Genomic DNA, 21,041 nt, shown 5'->3' with positions numbered 1-21,041 from the left:
CATGCTGAAGTTACTCTACAAGAAGATATGTCAAAGAAATAATCAATCTTCCCAGGTTTTCTCCCGCCTGCTACTTCTATAGCTTTTCTTCTTCCTTCCTAATTACAACGAATTCTTAAATAGAATTCGTGCCTCATATCAAATTTACCGAGTATCATAACTCCTCCAAGTGGTAAAGATACCTCAAGACAAATGCTGGGCATAGAAGCCACAGGGCATAAATATGCAAAGAAATAAAAAGCTAACCATTTCAAACAATAAGGCTTCTCTCTCACTTACCAACTTAACATTTCCCTGTGTGGCCCCGGAAGATGACTGGTTAGCCAGAGACGGGTAAGATTCCTCAAGGGAGGAACAACCTAAGACAGGCACAGTCGCTGGGGGGTCATCAGGTGAGAAATTGGGGATCAACAGAGGTGAGGCTTAGAACCTCACCCCCCCTGTTCTGAGAGAAATCTTCTGCATATGTGGATGTTTTATTGCCCTTGTCTAGCTTGGATTAACACATAGTCTACAGGCACACACCTGATCATCTACATTTGCTCTCTTACAACACTAAACTATGTTTTCTACCTTTATGTTGTATCTACCTACCACCTCAGCATCTTATTAAAAATAATAAAGAGAGAAATGTGGTATCCACATATAAATCAAGTATAAAAATCAAATGTGTATTCATATTTGAACTGACTGTTTATAGTTCATAATGCATGAGCAAAACCAAAAGTTTCTGTGATGACTGCCCTTGTACTGTTCACCATGTAACTTATTCACTATGTAAGAATTTGTTCTCCATGTAAGAACTTGTTCGTTATGCTTCAGAAGATTGGAGACTGACGAAAATTAGGCTTGGGGTGGATTAATGATTGTGCATTGAGCATTGACTCCCCTATACAGAATTTTATTGTTGTTAACAACCATTTGATCAATAAAAATGAGAGATGCCCTAACAACAACAACCAAGAAAAAGTACACACTTCCAATTGTAAAATAAATAAGCAACCGGGATGTAATGTATAGCATAAGGAATATAGTCAAAATATTGTAACAACTTGGTATGGTGATAGCTGGTACTTAGAATTATCATGTATATAAATGTTGAATCACTGTGTTGTACACCTGAAACTAATGTAATGTAATACTGTGTGTCAACTACCCTTCAATAAAAAATAATTATCTAAAAAAAAAAAAAAAAAAAAAAAAAAAAAAAAAAAAAAAGATACTTGTGTATTCCATAGTTCGATATTCAGGACACCTCTCCCATTCCTATTTTAATACCACTTTGTCAAAGCTAAAGAGCAGCCATCATAAACGTTCAAGTATGCCCACTGGGGATCTGTTTGTCCCTTCACATTCGGGGTATTTGACCCTTCGAGATCAAACCTTGGACACACACACACACAAAATCCGTTTACTTTACACTTTGCATTGCCCTAATAGACTGAAAACTAACCATGACAGCCAAATTGAGGGGGGCTGACCCTTAGATTCAGTCCCTGGGCACCTTTCACTTGCGACGGGGGGTTAAAATTATGCCCTCAGTTTTGGTAGATTATTTCCCGGGTTTGGCAGATTGTGCCTTCCGCCGGTGCGTCTGGTTGATTCCCAGCTCTGCCCCACCGAGTGGACAAAGCTCAGTGCTGCCCTGCTGTGTACAAGGCACTAGCGGGGCGAGGGAGGCTGAAGCGGAGGGATGAGGGGTTTTCTAGGATGGATTTGGGGCCAAGAACGGAGGGGACTTCTATGAGATTTAGGGCTAGGCTTCAGGGATACCGGGTGTAAAACTTGGCAAGAGGGGCTGGAAGGGCTCAGGCATAAGATCTGGGAACAAAGACTGAAAGGGGTCCGGGCTGGATAAGTTTAGGGATTGAAAGGGAGGCGACAGCTCGAGAGATCTGAAGGGGAGCATGTGAGCAGCGGGCAGAGTTCCAGCACCTTGGCGGAGTGGAAAGCAGACTCAAACGGCCCCAACCACGCTAGCGCTGCGCTCGCGGCCGGCGGGCGGAGCCTCCCCGGGAGCCGCCCCTTGTCCCGCCTGTGGGCGGGGCTGCCCCGAGGCTTGCATAACATCCTAGGGCGAGCGGCGGAGGAGCGGCCCGGGCAGCGGCGGCGGCGGGCGGGGATTGGGCGGTGCGGGGAGGAGATTGGGCGGGGCGGGGCGGGGCTGGCCGGGCCCGGGGCGGGACCAGGCCTGCACCGGGCCAGGGAAGATGGCGGCCATGGAGATGGATTCGGCCCCGCTGACCCTAGAATCGCTGCCCACCGATCCCCTGCTCCTCATCTTATCATTCTTGGATTACCGGGACCTAATCAAGTAATAGGACGACGCGCATGGCAGGGGTGGAGGTCGCAAGGTGGAGGGAGGCAGTGCGGCAGGAGGGACAGAGGGCGGGCTCGCAGACAGGACCCGGAGTCCCCCGTCAGCCAGAAGGTGACGCCAGGGCCGTCCTGATCCTGCAGAGCCACCCGGGGGCCGGGGCGAGCCGCGGGGTACCGGGCGGAAAGGGCACCGCCTGGAGGTCTCCCGTCCAGGGCCCAAGCTTGCGGGCCGAGGAGAGCCGTGTCTCTCTCAGGCCTTGACAAGGCCCGCTCGCCAGGAGGGGAGTGGGGGCGGGAAGGGTGTACTGCTCCCCGCCGCGGACCCCCGCGCCCCTTGCCCACCGGGCCTGCGGGCCTCCGCCGGATCGGGACTAGCCCCGGCCGCTTTGCAAAGGCGCTGTCCGGGCCCGGCGCTCTTTGCTCGTGCCCGAGGCCTGCGGAGTCGGGCGCGGGAGTGGGAAGGTGGGCCGCGCGCGAGGAGCCAGGTGAGCCCCCGGCCCTAGGTGCGACTTCCGCGGCCCCACGGTATCTGGCAGGGCTCACTTTCGGACTTCCACGCGTGGTAATTGTTTTGCTCTCAGGCTTCCTCCTCGCGGTTGCATGTTGTTATTTTGTGCTTTGGTACTGACTTCCGATGACAGATAACAGGTGACCGTCTTGTCTTCTGTGCGCTTTGGGTTTCCCCCGTTACCAGCATGTCACAGAAATAAACAGCGTTTGCTGGTAAGGGTGGTTAAATGCCCAGTTCCCTCAGTGCTTGAGACCGTCTGGGACGGCGGAGGAAATGGCGCTGTTTACAGTTGACAGCTGGTGGCATGGTCCTGTCTTCCTTGTGCCACCATGTGTATTTGCAGAGGAGGCAAGTCGCCCTCTTAAGGATGGGTAGGCAAGATTCGTTTTATTTATTTATTTATTTTGGATTAACCATTGGATTCTGGCCATTTGATGTTGATTGTGCCTTGTGTTATCAGGGATCCTTTTAGTAACACAGTCTAATTGGAGTTCCCGGGAACTGTTAGTGACCTAGCTAAGTGGTGACAGGGACAGAGGAATAACTAGCTTCTGGCTGCTATCTATAGTAGTACCTGTACCATTTTATTTTTCTAGAAAATAAATTTTTCTCTACTCAAGCTTATACTAAAGCAGGTAAAGTTTATCATCATTTTGGTAAAGTCTGTTCAGCTGCAAACAGTTTTCCTCTGAAATAATATGTTACTATAGCATCTTACAAATCTATCACACAAACCCTTTTTATCTGTGGGATACACCAAAGAAAGAGTGGTATTTAAAAAATCTGTCACTCTTAAAAACCTAGGATGCCTCTTGTTGTTCACAGACTGTAACCTATCATTGGCACAGTCCACTCTAGCCATGTCAGACTACTGCCGGCAAACTGCACACTTGTGTTTTTTTGTTCTGTGGTTTAATCTCCAGACCTGGAATGCCTTGCCCCTGTCTTCACAACCTGGCAAGTTGGAATTCCTTTAAGATCCCCTCTCCTGAGTCCTCTTTCTACTTTTCGTCCTTCCTCTCCAGAGTTTGTCATGCCACATAGATTGTGCACTTCTTAAATGTAAAGACTGCCTTGTTTACCTTTGTATTCATTATTTATTCAACAGATTTTTTCAATGCCTGCTGAATGCCAACCTATTAAATGTTAGGGTGCAGTAGTGAACAAGACAGAAGGCTCCTCTCATGAAGCCTACAGTCTAGTAGGCAAGATGGAAAAGCAAACAAGTGCACAATTAAAGAGATGCTATGTGCTGTGAAAGAAATACAGCAATTGCTCTCTTAAGGAATGAGAGGGAGGGATTCAAATTGGAAGTAGCTGCCATATGTGAAAGACATCATAGAGCAGTCGTAGAAGATGGAGCAGTGTCTTTAGAAGCTGACAGGACAATAGCCCAGCCTGTTGGAGGAGTTAGAAGACTGGTATTGCGAGAGGTAGGGAGTGACTCACAGGCAGCGTGGCTTGAGAACAGACTGGTGAGATCATGCAGGACCTGTGAGCCAAGGTGAGAAGATCAGATTTTATTTTAAATGCTTTAGGTAGTAATGAAAGTTTTAAACAGAAGGGACATGATCCTTCCATAAATATTTGTGGAAGTAAACTAAGTTGAATACTGTATTAGGGTTCTTGAGAGAAAAAGAACCAGTAGACTGTGTGTGTGTGTGTGTGTGTGTACACAAATGTACATTTATGTATACACGTATATGATTTTTAGATATCTGTGTGTGTGTGTATATATATATATATATGCATATATATATGATTTATTATAAGGTATTGACTAATGAGTTATGGAAACCTGAGAAGTACTACAATCTGCCATCCACAAGCTGGAGGAGACCCAAGAAAGCTGTTGGTGTAGTTCAGAGGGCTGAGAGCTGGAGAGCTGATGGTGTAGTTTCCAGTCTGGGTCTGTCTGAAAGCCTGGGAACCGAGAGCATGAAGGGCAGGAGAAGATCAGTGTCTGGGCTCAGGCGGTCAGGCAGAGAGCAAACCCAGCCTTCCTCTGCCTTTTCTATTCAGGCCTCAATGGATTGGCTGATGTGCATCCACATTGAGGATGGCCATCTGGCTGACTTAATCCACCAGTTCAAATGCTAATCTTTTCCTGAAACATCCTTACAGACACAACCAGAAATAATGTTTAACCAGCTGGGCATCCCTTGGCCCAAGCAAACTGACATATAAAAGAAACCGTCATATAAACCATTGAAATTTTATCCACGGAAAAGTTTCCAGTGTACTGCATCTTCTTTCCTACACTCTGCAGCCTGGCTCTGCCAAGTGGTCTGCCCATTGCTAAGTTCTGAAGTTTTTGGTAAATATTTGCTGAACTGGATTGGATTGGTCCAGTGGGGTCATTATGTAAAATCAGTGGCAGAAGTTTGAATCTTCTCTATTCTATGGTAACTTATTATGTATAATTCATTCTTAACTCTCACTCTATCAAAATTACAAGTGGCATTTTTTAAACATGCACGTACCTGAGGTACAGATCTCACTCCAAGCCAGCTGAATCAGAATCTGTAGAACAGTAGTTCTCATCCTTGATGTGCAGTCAGAGTCACCTTTTGTGCTTATTCCAGAGATTCTCTCATGTTGTTTAACTCTTGCGACAGTGGAGGGAGAGGGATCAAGAAAAGAGGGTGTGTACTCTGAATTCACAAAACGAGGGATTCCTATGTTTGCAATTGTTAGTTTGGGCATCTTCTGAGGTTGGCAGAAAAGGATGAGGATGATGTTTGTATAAAATCTGAAAATGAAACAAAGGCAGTGTTTTTTAACATGCCCTGTTCATGGCCTTGACAAACCCCATATGATTTAAGATTCCTTTAATTGATTAGCTATTGCCTAAGGGAGATCTTTGAATACTTTCTATCATTTGATTCCTCTTAAAGGATAGAAATCCATTTTCCTAATCTTAGGTTAATTCTTTTTACAATTTGTTATGTAGGGTGGGATTTTCAGGATTGGAGTGTTATTGTACTAGAAATCTCTGTATAATAAAATAATTTTTCCAACATTCCATGTTTTTAAGCAGCTGATACTAACTTGAATAGCTATGGATAATGAATCAGAATTGTTATGAATCTGACACCTTTTAGAGGTGGGCTGCCCAATAGTTCTTAATTAAAAAGTGTCTTTGGCGGCAATATTTCCTTAAGAAAAAAATCAAAACAAACACAAGGCCTGTATATTTAATATCAAGTGTCTTGCAGATTTTTTAAAAAAGAAGAAAAGAAAAACCACTTTTATACCTGAATAACATAACTTCCTGTAATGAATAAATAATTTTGAAATAATGTAGAAATGACATAGGAAAACTCTGATTTGAAATTAATTCCAATAGTTATATGTTTTATAGGCTTTTCATATGAAAATTATAATCGTAGAGATATGGGGGTTTGTTTGTGACCTCAAATAATTAAGATTTCACTCCTTACAAGGTAATCATACTAGCTAACATGTAAAACATGTTTTAGAAAATACTGTTTTGCAATTATAAGAATAGAAAGTGGAAAATTAAATAAACAGAAGGAATAAAATAAAACATAACATTGAATATATTCATCTTTATTTTTTAGTTATTTTCTTATTTTCTTTTATACTAACTGTGAATCTGGTTACTGCCAGTTGTTGCTATGTCAGTCGAAGACTTAGCCAGCTATCAAGTCATGATCCGCTGTGGAGAAGACATTGCAAAAAATACTGGCTGATATCCGAGTGAGTATTTGGGAACTATGTATTCTTGAAATTTAGCACTTGGCTTCTCTAACACTAGTCTGTTCTGATTCTCCTCTCTAACCCTTGTCTCTTTATCTCCTATGATGGCTCTTCGTGTCCCTGCCCGTAAGTACTGGTGTTCTCTAAACTTCTGTCCTTGGCCCACTGCTCTTCTCCCTCTATGAATCCTCCAACATGCATTGTTGCAATTTATGGTGACTGCTGTGTGCTCCAAACTCCCAAACCTGATTGTCTATCCCTGACATCCCGCCGAGCTCCAGACTTGTTTGCACAACTGTCTGGTGGGCCTTTCTATTGGATGACCAACAAGGGTTCGCTGAATTCAGTAAATGTTAATTAATTTGACAGAATAAAAGCATAGATGAGAGAAGGTAAGAGTTGGAAAATGTGAAAGAAGGGGTAGGATTGTTAGTATCTTTTTCCGAGACTGAGGGGAGTCAGGTAGTGACTGAAGTTAGTGAAGCATGAAGTTAGAGCTTAAAGTATATTATTTAAAGCTGCAAGCTACTAAAAAAAAATTAATAACTAGTAAGAGCTATCAAATATTGGGAGAAGGAATCCAACAGTGGGTAAGAAGGAATTTTAAGTATTACCATATTCTGATCTTTTATTTTGGGGTACCAATAGATAGATATAAAATTGATAAGTTAACAACTAGAGACATAAATATCAAGAATTATAGAGATAACTTCCAGAAATAACAAAAGTTTCCTTTGAGGGGTTGGGCTTAGAACCAGTGACTAGTTTTTCATTGTAAGTTCTTGGGTACTTTTTGGTTTTGATAATATGTGTATGTATTATTTATGTCTTTAATAAAAAGATACTTCCCTGCTAAATCCTCCCCCACTGCATTGTAAAGCAAACACCCTGAATTGTGCTTTTCTCCCTAAACCTGATCCCACTACATTCCTGGCCTTTGTGGCAGTACCATCCACCCAAGCATCTAAACCAAAACAGCAATCAACCCAGATCCTCTCCTCCACTCCCTATATTCATCCAATTACCAAGCCTTTCTGATTTTAACCTCTATATTTCTCGAATCTTCCTACTCATTTCCTCTAGCTATCAGTTTTAGTTTAGTTCATCATATCTTACCAGGATTATGGAAAAACCCTCCTAACTCATCTCTGTGCTTCTATTTACACACCTCCCATACCACAACTACATTCTCCTCTTAACTTCCCTGTTAAAACACTTCAGTGGCTCTCTGTTCCCTACAGGATGAGATCCAAGCTCATTCATATGTTACCTTCAGGCCTGTTGTGGCTGTCTTATCCTGCACTACTTCTGACTCTTAAATTTATACTTCATTCTTTCTCTCTGATTAGGCTATACATTTTTTAAGGCAAAAAATTTGCCTTATTTTTAGTGTCCTTAGTGGATAAGTAGATATTCAATAAATGTTTGCGGAATTGTACAAAATAGAAATATTGAGTTATGATTACTTTGATGCTATATGATTCTCTAGCTAATCCAGTTGGATAAATTAGATTACTATTACTGCTTTGTGAGATGCTCAATATACTTTAAAACAGAACAAGTACATACACGTTTTAAGTTGTTAATTGGTATGTTTTAGGAGCAAGTTGAAATTCATATCCCATGTTATTCACATAACTTTTTTAAGGATTCAAAAGTTAGGAAAAAAATAAGTACAAAGTAAGAAAATAAGTGACTCATAATCCTACCATGCCAGCAGTAAATTAAAATGTTTTAATTAAAAAAAAAGTAATTTAAAATTTTTAAATGTTAAATTTTTTGATGTCTCACTTTTTGCTATCTAGTCTTCATTTGTGGCTAAAACAAATGATAAGGAAGACAAAATTAAGCAGAAATTCTCAAAGTATGTCAGTAAGTGTCTAAAATGTATGCTAATTTAATTTCAAAAGATTTTTTAATCTCTTTTTTTTTTAACCTGTTTAGGGAAGAGAAAACACAGAAGAATCAGTGTTGGAAATCTCTCTTCATAGATACTTACTCTGATGTAGGAAGATACATTGACCACTATGCTGCTATTAAAAAGGCCTGGGATGATCTCAAGAAATATTTGGAGCCCAGATGTCCTCGGATGGTTTTATCTCTGAAAGGTACTGGGAATGCAGGGTCTCTCTTCCCCATTTTAATTAGTATAAGTAGGTTAAATAATTTGGGGTGTCTATCATCTATGATAGTGCTAATCTAACATTATTTGTAATTCACCATTCACATTTGGTCAAGGAAATAGAAAGCCTATATTGCTAAAAGGACCCTTACTCTAGAGTTTGCCCCATTTTTGCCTACCTTAGGACTCACATGATTATTTATTAGAAGGGAAAGCTGAGCTCTTTATCCTTACATTTGTTTTATATAAAGAAACTAGTAATGCTAAGATTGCTTAAGAATAACTATTGTGATTTCTTTTAAAATATTTTTTACTACCTGCTGTATCAACCAACTTTCCTATTTTCAGTATAAGTAAGTGTTTGTTTGACATCCTAATCATCTGGAAAAAACAAATATTAAAGACCTTGGTCTTTAAAAGTATAAGGGCAGCATAACAGAGTAAGGAAAACTTTTATATCTGTTTCGGCATTTACAAATGGTAAAAACTATGATTTGAACTGAGGTCTCTTTGACCCCAGAATCTGTGCTCTTTGAACTATACTATTACTGTCCAGTTTTGGCAAGAAATATTAAAAGCTAGTATCCTATTACCCATTACTTTGATTTGTTACCTTATGTCCAATAAAGTACAAAAACAGATTGTACATATATTGCTACTTACCTGCTTTAGCTTCCTAGCTTCTTCACATTCCTCTACAGAAAGGAATTTTTTTGGTTTTGCTAAGCTGAAATTGGAATCAGTTCTTCTCAAATGCATTCCTTTCTAACTAAGGTCTCTTTTGAAATAGCATTTCTTTTACATTTCATATTTCCACTGTAACTTCCCATATGAATTTCATATAAATCATGATTGCATCACCAAGTACTTAAAACTAAATTGCTAGGAGGTAGAAGAAAGAATGATGTGGCAGAGAGAGTAGAACTTTGAAGGAAAGTACCCTTGATTAGTATTCTCAATAGCTTTTTTCCCTTGGAAGAAAAGAATGATATTACTCACTTAGTATGTGGGGTTAAGTAATTTCAAGAGGAAAATAATTCTGAAGATAGGTATTAGGTAGTGATAAGTAAAATAAGAAGGGTTTATGATACTATTATTTATTAAATGAGAAGTTGGCAAACTTTCTCTTTAAGTGACCAGATAGTAAATATTTTAGTCTTTGGTGGACAGATGGCCTCTGTCATAACTCTTCAATTTTGTTATGTGGGGAAGCAGCAATAGACAATACACGCACAAATGGGGGTGGCAGTGCTGCAAGAAAACTATTTACGGAAATAGTGGCTGACTGGGATTTGGCCTGCCGGATATAGTTTGCTGATCCTGGGTTTATACCAGTTCCCTCATTTTACAGGTGAAGGAACAGGCTCAGAGAGTGTAGGTGACTTACGCAAGGTCCCATAGCTAGTAAGTGACAGAGAACTCTGCTGTAGGTTTCTTGACTCCTCCTAACCTTTTCACTACTTCCTCATACATGTAGGCTAGGGGATAAGGAGAACAAATGAACATTTATTGAGTTCCAGTAAAGCATTAAACACATGAAGTTTCTTTAATCCTCATTATAATCCTTTCAGGTAGGTAGTATTATCCCCCATTTCATGGATGAAACAGGGTTAAAGAAGTGAAATAACTTGCCAGAGATCACCACAGCCAGTACTTGTAGAGCTGAGATTTGAATGTGGTCAGTCTGGCTTCCAAATTCTTTTATAGTAGGATGCCTCTCTGAACCTTGATTTTACTGTATCGTAAACACATATATCCTTATATTTCTCTTTTGCCTCGTTTGTCTGTTGTTTTTATTATTTTACCTTTTTTCCATCTAGCTATCTCTTCTTCAAGAAATTCTTGATTTCTTAATGTTATATGTTACGTGTCCAACAATATTAGTTTCTTTCCTCATCCAACTTATGGTTCAGGCAGCTGTTCAACTTGTTTTCTTCTGTACTAAACATTTTTTTAGTAAACTGTTTATTTCGGAGTAATTACAGGAAGGTTGCAAAGGTATAGTACAGAGAGTTCCTGTATACCCCTCACCCAGTTTCAGTTTCCCTTTATCAATCTCCCCATAGAACATTGGTCAAGACCAAAGTCTTCATTGGTACATTATTATTAACTAAACTTCAGACTTGATTCGGATTTTGCCAGGTTTTCCATTCATGTCCTTATTGATTTCTGTATCCAATCCAGAATGCCACATTACATTAGTTGTCATGTCTTCTTAGTGTCCTCCAGTCTGGCAGTTTCTCAGTCTTCCCTTGTCTTTCATGACCTTGACAGTTTGAAAGAGTACTGGCCAGTATTTGTAGAATGTCTCTGAAACTGGTTTTGTTGAAATATTACTCATGATTAGACTGGAGTAATGGGCTTTTAGAGAGATTATCATTGAGATGAAGTGTCTCTTTTTTTACATTATATCAGTAAATGTTATCCACATCACTAATGATGTTACTAATATAACAGAAATGTGCACAGCTCATAAGTATACAACTCACACTTCATAAGTGTGTAATTCATAACTGAACTACCACAACATGAACATTCCCATTGTAACACCTTCCAGGTCAGGAAGTAGAATAATTATCTGTACCTAGAACCCTCCCTCTTTCTCAGAGATAAACATTATCCTGTTTGCTAATGCATCTGAGTAGCTTTCTCTGTTTTTGAATTTTATATAAAATTGTATTTTGTGTGAATTACTTGTTTTGTTTGTGAGATTCAACTGTACAGTCGTTCATTTTTGTTGCAGTATAGTACTCCATTATAGGAGTAGACCACAATTTATAGATTTATTCTACTGTTGATGGATGATTGAGTTTGAGTTTTGGGCTATTACAAATAATGCTGCAAGTCATTTCTTATGTATATAGAGCATATTTCTATCTAGGATTGAGTTTGCTGGGTTTAAAGATGCTTATATGGAACTTCAAAAGATACCATTAATTTTCCAAAGTGGTTCTACCACTTTATACTCCTACAGGACTGTAATGACTTTAATGTTGTCATTCTTTTTTAATTTTAGACTTCCAAGTGTGTATGTAGTGGTGGCTTTAATTTGCATTTCCCTGAGGATACAGAATACTGACAGTTTTATTTCTAGCTTTCCAATCCTTGTATGTCATTTATTTATTTTTCTTGCTGTATTATACCAGCTAGGGCCTTCGATACAATATTGGATAGAAATGATGATAGGGAGCATTCTTATCTCTGATCACAGAAGGAAAGCCTTCAACATTTCTCTTTTTTAAAGATGATGTTTGTTGTAGTTTTTTGTGGATACTTTTTATCAAATTGTCCCTTCTTATCCTAGTTTGGGAAGAGGGATTTTGTTTTTGTGTCTTAAATAGACAAATGAATTTTTATCAAATGACTTTCCAGCCTTAAGTTATCATATAATTTTTTTACATCATTCTGTTGATCTACTGAATCACATGGACTGATTTTCTGAATGTTAAACCAACTTTGCATTCCTAGAATAAACTTACTTTGGTTGTAATGTATTATTTTTATATATTGGATAGATTTGACTTGCTAGTATTTGTTCGGGGTTTTTACATCTATGTTTATGAGAGAGTTTGGCCTGTAATTTTCCTTTCTTGCAATGTTCTTGTCAGGTTTTGGTATCAAGATGATGCTGACCTTGTAAAACAAGTCGGGAAGTTGCCTCTTTTTCTATTCCCTGGAAGAGTTTATGTAAGCTTGGTCTTATTTCTTGCTTAAATGATTGGTAGAATGCACCAAAGATCCTTGAGTTTTCATTGTGGGAAGGTTTTTAATTAAGAATTCACTTTTTATGAGATAATCAGACTCTTCAGATTTTCTACTTATCCTTAGGTCAATTTTAATAAGTTGTATTTTTCTAGGAAATTGTCCACTTCATCTACATTTTATAATTAATTGCCATAAAGTTTTTTTGTATCATCTTTGTAATGCTTGTTGGATCTATAATTGTTTCACCTTTCCATTTCTGATATTATTTGTGCTTTCTCTCTGTTATTCTTGATCAATCTTACTATGGTAGGGGCTGGTCAATTTTACTAATCTCTTCAACGAACAGGCTTTTGCCTTGGCAATCCTCTCTGTGTTCATTATTTTATTAATTTATCTGATTTCTTCAGAGTTTATAATGGCTTTTTGTCTGACTTGAGATGACTACTTAGGTCATAAATTTTCAGCCTTTTTTGTTTTCTTCAGTTACATTTAGGGCTATTAATTTCACTCTAAACATAGTTTTAGCTTCATCCCACAAGTTTTAATATGTTGTGTTTTCATTACCAGGCAGTTAAAAGTATTTTCTGATTTCCTTTGATTTCTTCTTTGACCCATGGGTTACGTAGAAATATATTGCTTGATACCCAAACATTTGGGGTTTTTTTTTAGTAATCTTTTTAACATAACTTGTATTTTAATTCCATTGTGGTCAGAGAATATACTCTATATAGAGTTCAGTTATTTGAAATTTATAGTGATTAGTTCTGCAGTCCAGCATATAATCTGTCTTGGTAAATGTTCCATGTTCACTTGAAAAGAATGTATATTCTGCCATTGTTGGATTCAATATTACATATCTAATTAGGCAAAAATTGTTAATCTTGTTAAAGTCTTTCTTACTCTTACTGATTTTTTTTTGTCTGTCTTTTCTGGTATTTACTGAGAGAGATTTGTTAAAGCTTCTCACTATGGTAGGCAGAATTCTGAGATAGCACCTAAGATTCCCATCCCACTGTAATTGCCTGGTATAATAATTGCCTGTCTTGAGTGTGAGCAGTACTATGGATATAATCGATTTCAGTCTTGTGATTAGGTCATATTATATGACAAAGATGAAGGGACTTTACACAAGTAATTAAGGCCCCAAATTAGATGAATTTGAGTTAATCAAAAGGGAAATTATCCTAAGCAGGCCTGACCTAACTAGATGAGCCCTTAAAAGGAACTTGGCCCTTCCAGAACTCAGAGACTGAAAACATAGGTGTCTCTCCTGTTGGCCTTGAGTAAGCAAACTGGCATATTATGGAAAGGGCCAGGTGATAGAGAATGGCAGGTGGTCTCTAGTAGCTGAGGAAGGCCTCAGTTCTACAACTGCAAGAAACTGAATTCTGCCACAGCCAGTGAGCTTAGAATTGTAACATGCCTTAGATGAGATAGCAGCCCCAGTTGACACCATGATTTCAGCCTTGTTGAACCTGAGCAGAGGATCCAATTCAGTCATGACCTACAGAAACTGTGAAATAACAAATGAATAAATAATAATATATTAACAAATAATAATAAGTTGGTAATACTGCAGCAATAGAAAACTAATACACCCTCCATGATTGTAGCTCTTTTTTTTTCTTTTAATTCTGCCATTAAAAAAAATATGTTTTGATGCTGTGTTATTAGGTACACAAAATTATAATTATAATATCAATATAGTGAATTTAACCTTTTTGCATTACAAAAAAATCCTCCATTACCTCTAATCATGCTGTTTGCCCTAAAGTCTATTCTGTGTGACTGTAGTAGAGCTAAGTCTACCTTTGTTTTCTCTATCTACATTCTTAAGACATACCTCTTATATATGATGTGTTTTGTCTTTTTTACATCTGATCTGTCAGCCTGTCTTTTAATTAGATTATTTAGTTTCTCTATAGTTAATGAAATTATCAGTTTTGGGACAATGAAAGAACCTTAGAATGCCTTAACTCCAATTACCTCCCTCCTGCCTATTGTATTATGGTTTTGATTATTTAAATTTTCAATATATTTTATATCCCTGAAAACATTATTATCTTACATATTCAATTTTATTTTAGGTTTACCTCCATATTTACCTTTTCTTGTTGCTTTTCATTTTATTTCTTCCTGAATCTTCATTCTTCCATTTGGAATCATTTTTCTTCTGCTTGAAGAATTCCTTTTGGTATTTTTTGTGTGTGTGTGAGGAATTGTTGCTGTTGAAGTTGGTTTTTTTTTTGGTCTAAAATATATTCATTTCATCTTCACCTTTGAAGTATATATTTACTGGATATAGAATTCTAGTCAGCACTTTGAAGACACCATTCTTCTGTCTTCTATTGTTCCTGTTGAGAATTTAGCTGTGAGTCTTATTGCTCCTTTGAAGGTGATATTACGGGCTTTTCCCCTTCTCTGGCTGCTTTTAAGATTTCTATGTCTTTGATTTTCAGCAGTTTTCCATTAATGTGTCTAGATATGATTTTCTTTGTAATTATTCTCCATGGGATTTATGGTGCTTCTTGAATCTATGGTTTGATGTTTTCATAAATTTTGAGATATTCAGCTCTGTGGTGCTACTGCTGAAACCTTTACTCCACCCTCTTGGCCTCTCAGCCTCATGTTTGCTTTCAGAACTGGCAGTTGCCTCAAAGACAAGGTGACTCCAAAGGCCTGGGGAACCTCTCAGTTTCCCTGTTCTTCTGGACACCCCCTCTGCCAGCCCTTCTCTCCCCACCCCCGCCCTTCTCACTATCTGTGAGGTTCTCTACAGCCTTGAAACCAATTTTCTGTTGTTCAGTGTTTTTAGTTCTCAGAAAGAGGTTTGGTCCAGCAATCTGGTGGGACATCTATGGAAGTAAATCACTTGGAATTTGTAATTATTTCCTGCTTTTTAAAATTAGAATATATTGCAAGCTTACATTTGTACACAATTGAATTCAAGTTAATGGCCTCCTTACCAGCAAAAACCTTCACCTATGTCTTATATTTTCCATTAAGAGACTATGTTATGAACTCTTGAACATCAGTTTAGCCAACTTATGAAGAGTTTTTTAAAAATAGAGAAGTGTGAGTTTATTAAATCAAAAAAAATGAGATATGTCGTAAAGTTTGTACTATGATGTGAGAAAAGTATTGTGGATCTCCCCAGGGCCTACCTTTCCATATTTTACTTAGTACCAGTATTTTTCCTATTGAGAGGAAACTGAGGAATTTGTTTGCTTAGTACTTCAAATGTCAGAGCCAGTCAAAAGAGTTGTAATGTTTCTCTGAATTTTCAATTCATTTTCCTGTATTTCAGCAATACATTTCGGACAGAAATTACTTGCTCTAAGATTTTTTCATTGGCTATTGGATAAATTATATTTCTTCTTGGATTTAAAGCTTATTATTTCTTCATAATTTACTTTTTTGTGTATTTGCAGAGGGTGCTCGAGAGGAAGATCTTGATGCTGTGGAAGCTCAGATTGGTTGCAAGCTCCCTGATGATTATCGATGCTCTTATCGTGTCCACAATGGGCAGAAGTTAGTGGTTCCTGGGTAAGATATTCTCCATTTTGGTTATTTCTCAACAACTTTACAAGTTGTTTTGTAGATTTAAAAAACAAATTATATTTGTAGTTACTCCTAACAGATTAAAGATGGCAATTCCCTCTTCTTTGTAGAAATCCACAAGACAAAAACCTGTAGCTTGAATCTGATTTTACCAAAATATATATGTCTCATAGGAACAACATTTCTATCAGCACATCCTTATAAAACGTCTGGTTGGGGATGGGGGCTATGGGACATAGAGTAGATGTGGGTGGGTGAGTATATTTTAACTAAAACTGTTCAGAACCCTTGAGGTATTTATCCTGTTATAGGTAAATTGTTTCAGAGAGACAATTTGGAGAATTTGAATCAAATTCTATGCACCATACATGTGAAAAGCAATAATTTGTTCATAGCTATATATACTAAACCAAAGAAAGTATATTTATCCTATTGAAGTGTAGTCTGTAATTGAATGGCCTATTTTTAAACTTACTTCTAAAAACTGAAGTATTCACTGTGGAACCTTTTAATAAAGACCATCCAGTAGCTGTCAAATTCACTCATAGTTTTAAAGCTCTATGCTTTGAATGGATCTACTCCTTTTGTTCTTTTATGAAATTAAGCTATTTAGGAGACATTTTATACTTGTGAAATGCTAATAAGAACTTTGGGAGAACTTTCCATTGTTATTAGACCATGGTGTCTCTTTGTGAAGAATCACATGAAGCTCTGTTAATCATTAAGATCAGGATTGAGTGAGTAAAGGAAATCTTAGAGGTGATCATAACTGAGATAACAAGATAGTGTTCAGAAATCTATTATTGAAATGCTAATAACTTTGGGAGAACTTTGCATCGTTATTATTGGAACATGGTGTTTCTGTGAAGAATAACATGAAGCTCTGTTACCATTCAGATCAGGGTTGAGTGAGTAAAGGGAACTTAGAAGTGATCATAACTGAGATTCTAAGATAGTATTCAGAAATCAAATAGAAGGCAGTTAGGACTAGATAACGCTAAGTTACTGGCTGTTTTTTTCTAGTCTCTTTTTCTGTCAAACCGAAACCTGACAAATAGAAAAATTGTCATATTTCAAGAGCAAGCAGAAAAGAACTTTATTAAAAGAGTTGCCCAGAATTGACATGACAAACAGATCATGAGTCTCAACACAGGGACTTTTAGCTACCCATCGCCCAAACCATGAAACTTAGAAGAGGAATCTTGTCAAAGACTGACCCCTGTGTTGTTCTCATCTGTTTACAGTGAAACGAATTTAGACCCCATGCATTCCAAGTTTATGAAAATTTGGACAAGGTTTAGGCTGATACATTTATACTGTCTGGAAGCATAGGGTAAGCTAAAGATTGTATCAAGATAAAGGTATCAGAGAGAATGTACCCCTTTAAACATTAAATTAGTCATACATATGTAGCAGAAACATCAACAAATCAGTATATCATGGCAAGATAGATTCTTGAAAATAATAGAAAATTTTTCTTTTAAAAAGGCTGATATTTAGACAGGCTTTTAATTTAAATCAGAATCTTACCAGTCTTGAGTTTGAATTTAATATATAGAAATTATAGCATTTGGGGTATTCCTGGTTTAGAATTGGCATGTTAAAACTCTTATAAAGTTGTCAGTATGAAATTATTATGTATCAAAAAGATGAAACACAGCTGTTTGTTTAGCACTGCAATTGATTTAAATTTTTGAGTCTGTGTTCTCAGGTTGTTGGGAAGCATGGCACTGTCTAATCACTATCGTTCTGAGGATTTGTTAGACGTTGATACAGCTGCAGGAGGCTTCCAGCAGAGACAGGGACTGAAGTACTGTCTCCCTTTAACTTTTTGCATACATACTGGCTTGAGTCAGTACATAGCAGTGGAAGCTGCAGAAGGCCGAAACAAAAACGAAGTTTTCTACCAGTGTCCGGTAAGTAGGAAGTGTGTTTAAGTGCAGCTTTAAAATCTGTTCTGATGAGTATAGGAATGTATGTATTAGGGATTTTCAGGGTTGTAGAATGAATATATGCAATTATTCATTATGCAATTTAACGATAGACTTAACCTAACTGGAGGGCTAGTGTTCTGACCTGATGGCATGGGGTGCCAAAAGAAAATTTTACCAATGGTCAAATGTTTGCTGTTGTACATACAGGGGGGCTGTAATTTGTGTTAACACATTTTAAGTCTAAGGAAAACTAATGAAATTTTTGGTTGAAATAATTATAATACACATTTCTAACTAAAAATTTTTAGCTTTTGAACTTACTTGTGTCAATTTCTGAGTGCAGTAATACTTTCAAAACTCTTCTGTAGGTATTTGAGTTGTGGAAGAATGCAGATCCTTTTAGGAGGCTTTTGTTACAATTTTAATGTTATCAGAAAATATGGTATTATTTCTTCAGTTCTTTACAGTACTCAGTTGTGGAGCTTCTGCTTAGGTGTGAACTTCTAAAAGAGAGATTTACTATATAGAAAGTATTTTTCAGTTATCCATGACGTGTGACTCCATATAACATATAAAAATATTTAAAGACCTTTCATAGCTTTTAATTTTTTTCTAAGCATTTTCAATCTTTTGCCTCATCTCTCTGACTGATACCTTGGTAAGGCTGTAGACTGCTGGCTTGGTCTCTCTGTCGACCAAAAGAAGTAACCAGCCTAGAATTGTTAAAGTCTCTTGACTCTGAATCCAAAACCCTTTCTTCTAGGATAATAAACTATATATCTTCTTACTTTAACATCCTAATTGTTTTCTTGAAGGGAGACTTTTTAATTCATTGTAACAGTAATAGCAGTATATAGGCACTTTACCTGCTATCAAGGAGTGCCCGGCACTCTTCTAAAGACTTTATAGAAAGATTCTAAATATAGAAATCATAAGAGCAGGAACTGAAAAGTGTGAGGAATGTCTCCAGTGTTGGTTAGAGCACCTAAGTTATTTTTGTCTGTTTTGCCTTGTCTCAGGGAAGGATACAGAAAAATGAACAAAGATAAATTAAGTAAAGGTATTTTTCTCAGTTATAATCCTCTTTTTCTCACCTAGGACCAGATGGCTCGGAATCCAGCTGCTATTGACATGTTTATCATAGGTAGGAGAAAAAAAGTCTTCCTTTTTCCCTTCTACCTCCTGGTCAAAAAAATTAAGCTGGTAAAAACTTTGTAGTTACTAGATGAGATGGCAATTTTATACTTGTATTTCTTAAGGCTTGCTGGTTTATAAAGTACTGTATCTAGGCTTGAATTTGGTTTCTATTTGGAAAAAAAGTACAACCTTGAGCTCTTAGGAATCTGCTCTAGAACAGTGAAATGTGTAGAATTGCTATGAGTATGTATATAGTTCCCTTAGACACACAAGCAATTTCTATCAATCATATTAGCTAAAAAAATCAAAGATAAAAATATATAAAATAACTTTTTACTTTTTCTTTTTTGGTACCAATTCTATAATAAGTATTGATAAGTCACACTAGAGACCTCAAAATAGTAGTCTTCAGAGACCAGTATAAACTGGGCTTCATAAACTCCTTGGCACCACTTGTGTTTCTTGGCCTTAAAAAGATATTTCTCCTAGGATTTTGAAAGCAACTCAATTTGGTGCAAGTGCAGCTCACCCCTTTGCTGTTCATCCAGTCTTGTTTTGCTTAATTTTGCTCACTTATGAGAAGCTTCCTGGCTATCCATTCTGCTTTTTAAAGGGATTTCTGGCACATATTAGATATCCCCATATATTAATAGTAAAGGGGACTTGCGGGCTGAGGCATCTGTATTTAGTTACATGTTTTAATTGGAGCCTTGAACAAAGTATAAGTTTCCATTTGTTCTATACTGTGGCATATTCCAGGGTTGTGGCTTACTTCACAATATCAAGAATCTCTCACCGCGGCGTAATAAGTTATAAAAAGCTTTTAAACTTAGCCTCCAGGTTTCAGCTCACCCTGATTCATGTGTTTCTATGTTAAGCACCCTCCGGGAGTCATGACCCTGCTCATTGCTCTCTTTGGCATCTTTGTGCAGCACATACTTTTGAGAGTTGAGCATCCTGGCTCTAGTCCAGTGGTGCTACTTGATTTATAAACTAAAGACTGCCTGAGCTCACAGAGTCAGCTAGGCTAGGCTCTGTGAGTTTCTTACTCTTATTTTGGTGCTGGTCTGGCGTGGTGTGTAAGACCTCACCACTATAGCAGAGTACAGTGGTCTGATACTATTCTGATAGCTAGGATTTCTCCCAGAATGAGAGAGCAAAGCAAAAGATTTGAGTTGCACTGAGAAGGGATGAGGTGGGATGTTAGTGCTGGGAGGAAAGATGAGAAAATGGCTTCCTTTATGCTGTCTTCATAAATTCCCATTCTACCAAGGAAACTTCAAGAAACTGCCTTTAGAACATATAAATTACATCTTGATTCAACTAAATTTGACTTTTATTTGAATTTTTGGTAAAACACTAGATGAAACCTTTTGGTGTTCCATGCATTATTATTAATAGATACTTAAAAAAACTGAAATCTATGTCCAGGTAAGTTTAGGCTACAAAGAAAATTCTGTCCTCATTTTAAAGAACATATTTTGGTATAATAACAAACTAAGGTACATGAAAATACACCATGCTATTTCTTTTGTATGTAAACCATAATAGATTTATTTTTTCTTATACAACATTTTTATCCCATGAAATGTACCAAAATAATTTTTTAAACTTTACAGTGAAATTACTAGTTCTAAAAATGTAAAATTGTGCCTTCTGTGAATTTTAATGACATTATATATGTGGTTCCTTAATTTCTTGCTCAAAGCAGGTAGATGACCGTGATCATTTGAATACAATAGCATTTAATAAATAAAGGATCAGAATAGGCCATTAAACATTGAGGAAAGAACCAATTATTGTAATTTACCTTATCTCAGTTAATACCTTTAAACTTTTTAAGCTATATACCCTCAGATCCAAGCTTCAATTGTTTTTCTCATTCCCTTAATGGAACAATAAGTAAATACTATTTAAGTTTAGCATCTGACACTCAGCATGCCAAAGTGCAGAAAATGGGTTAATAGAAACAAGATTACAAAGAAATTCATTGAGTAACATTGTTTAAGGGACTTAAAGTGTGCTAGGC

At 37.5% G+C, this 21,041-nt stretch overlaps 1 protein-coding gene across 1 annotated transcript in view; it reads left to right on the top strand.

The window, feature by feature from the left end:
• Positions 1-2,168: 2,168 nt before the first annotated feature.
• FBXO3 (F-box protein 3) overlaps positions 2,169-21,041 on the top strand; it is a 29,694-nt gene continuing 10,821 nt past the window's right edge. Inside the window, exons 1-6 of the mRNA XM_036891701.2 lie at positions 2,169-2,314; positions 6,464-6,553; positions 8,498-8,661; positions 15,812-15,926; positions 17,653-17,857; positions 18,974-19,019. Of these exons, the coding sequence (XP_036747596.1) occupies positions 2,211-2,314; positions 6,464-6,553; positions 8,498-8,661; positions 15,812-15,926; positions 17,653-17,857; positions 18,974-19,019 (724 nt within the window). The 5' untranslated portion in view covers positions 2,169-2,210. The remainder of the gene's footprint in view (positions 2,315-6,463; positions 6,554-8,497; positions 8,662-15,811; positions 15,927-17,652; positions 17,858-18,973; positions 19,020-21,041) is intronic.

This window comes from Manis pentadactyla, chromosome 9 (assembly GCF_030020395.1).
Source record: "Manis pentadactyla isolate mManPen7 chromosome 9, mManPen7.hap1, whole genome shotgun sequence".
NCBI classification, from domain to species: Eukaryota; Metazoa; Chordata; class Mammalia; order Pholidota; family Manidae; genus Manis; species Manis pentadactyla.
The sequence above is the reverse complement of the archived record's forward strand: the minus strand, read 5'-3'. Positions and strand labels throughout refer to the sequence as shown.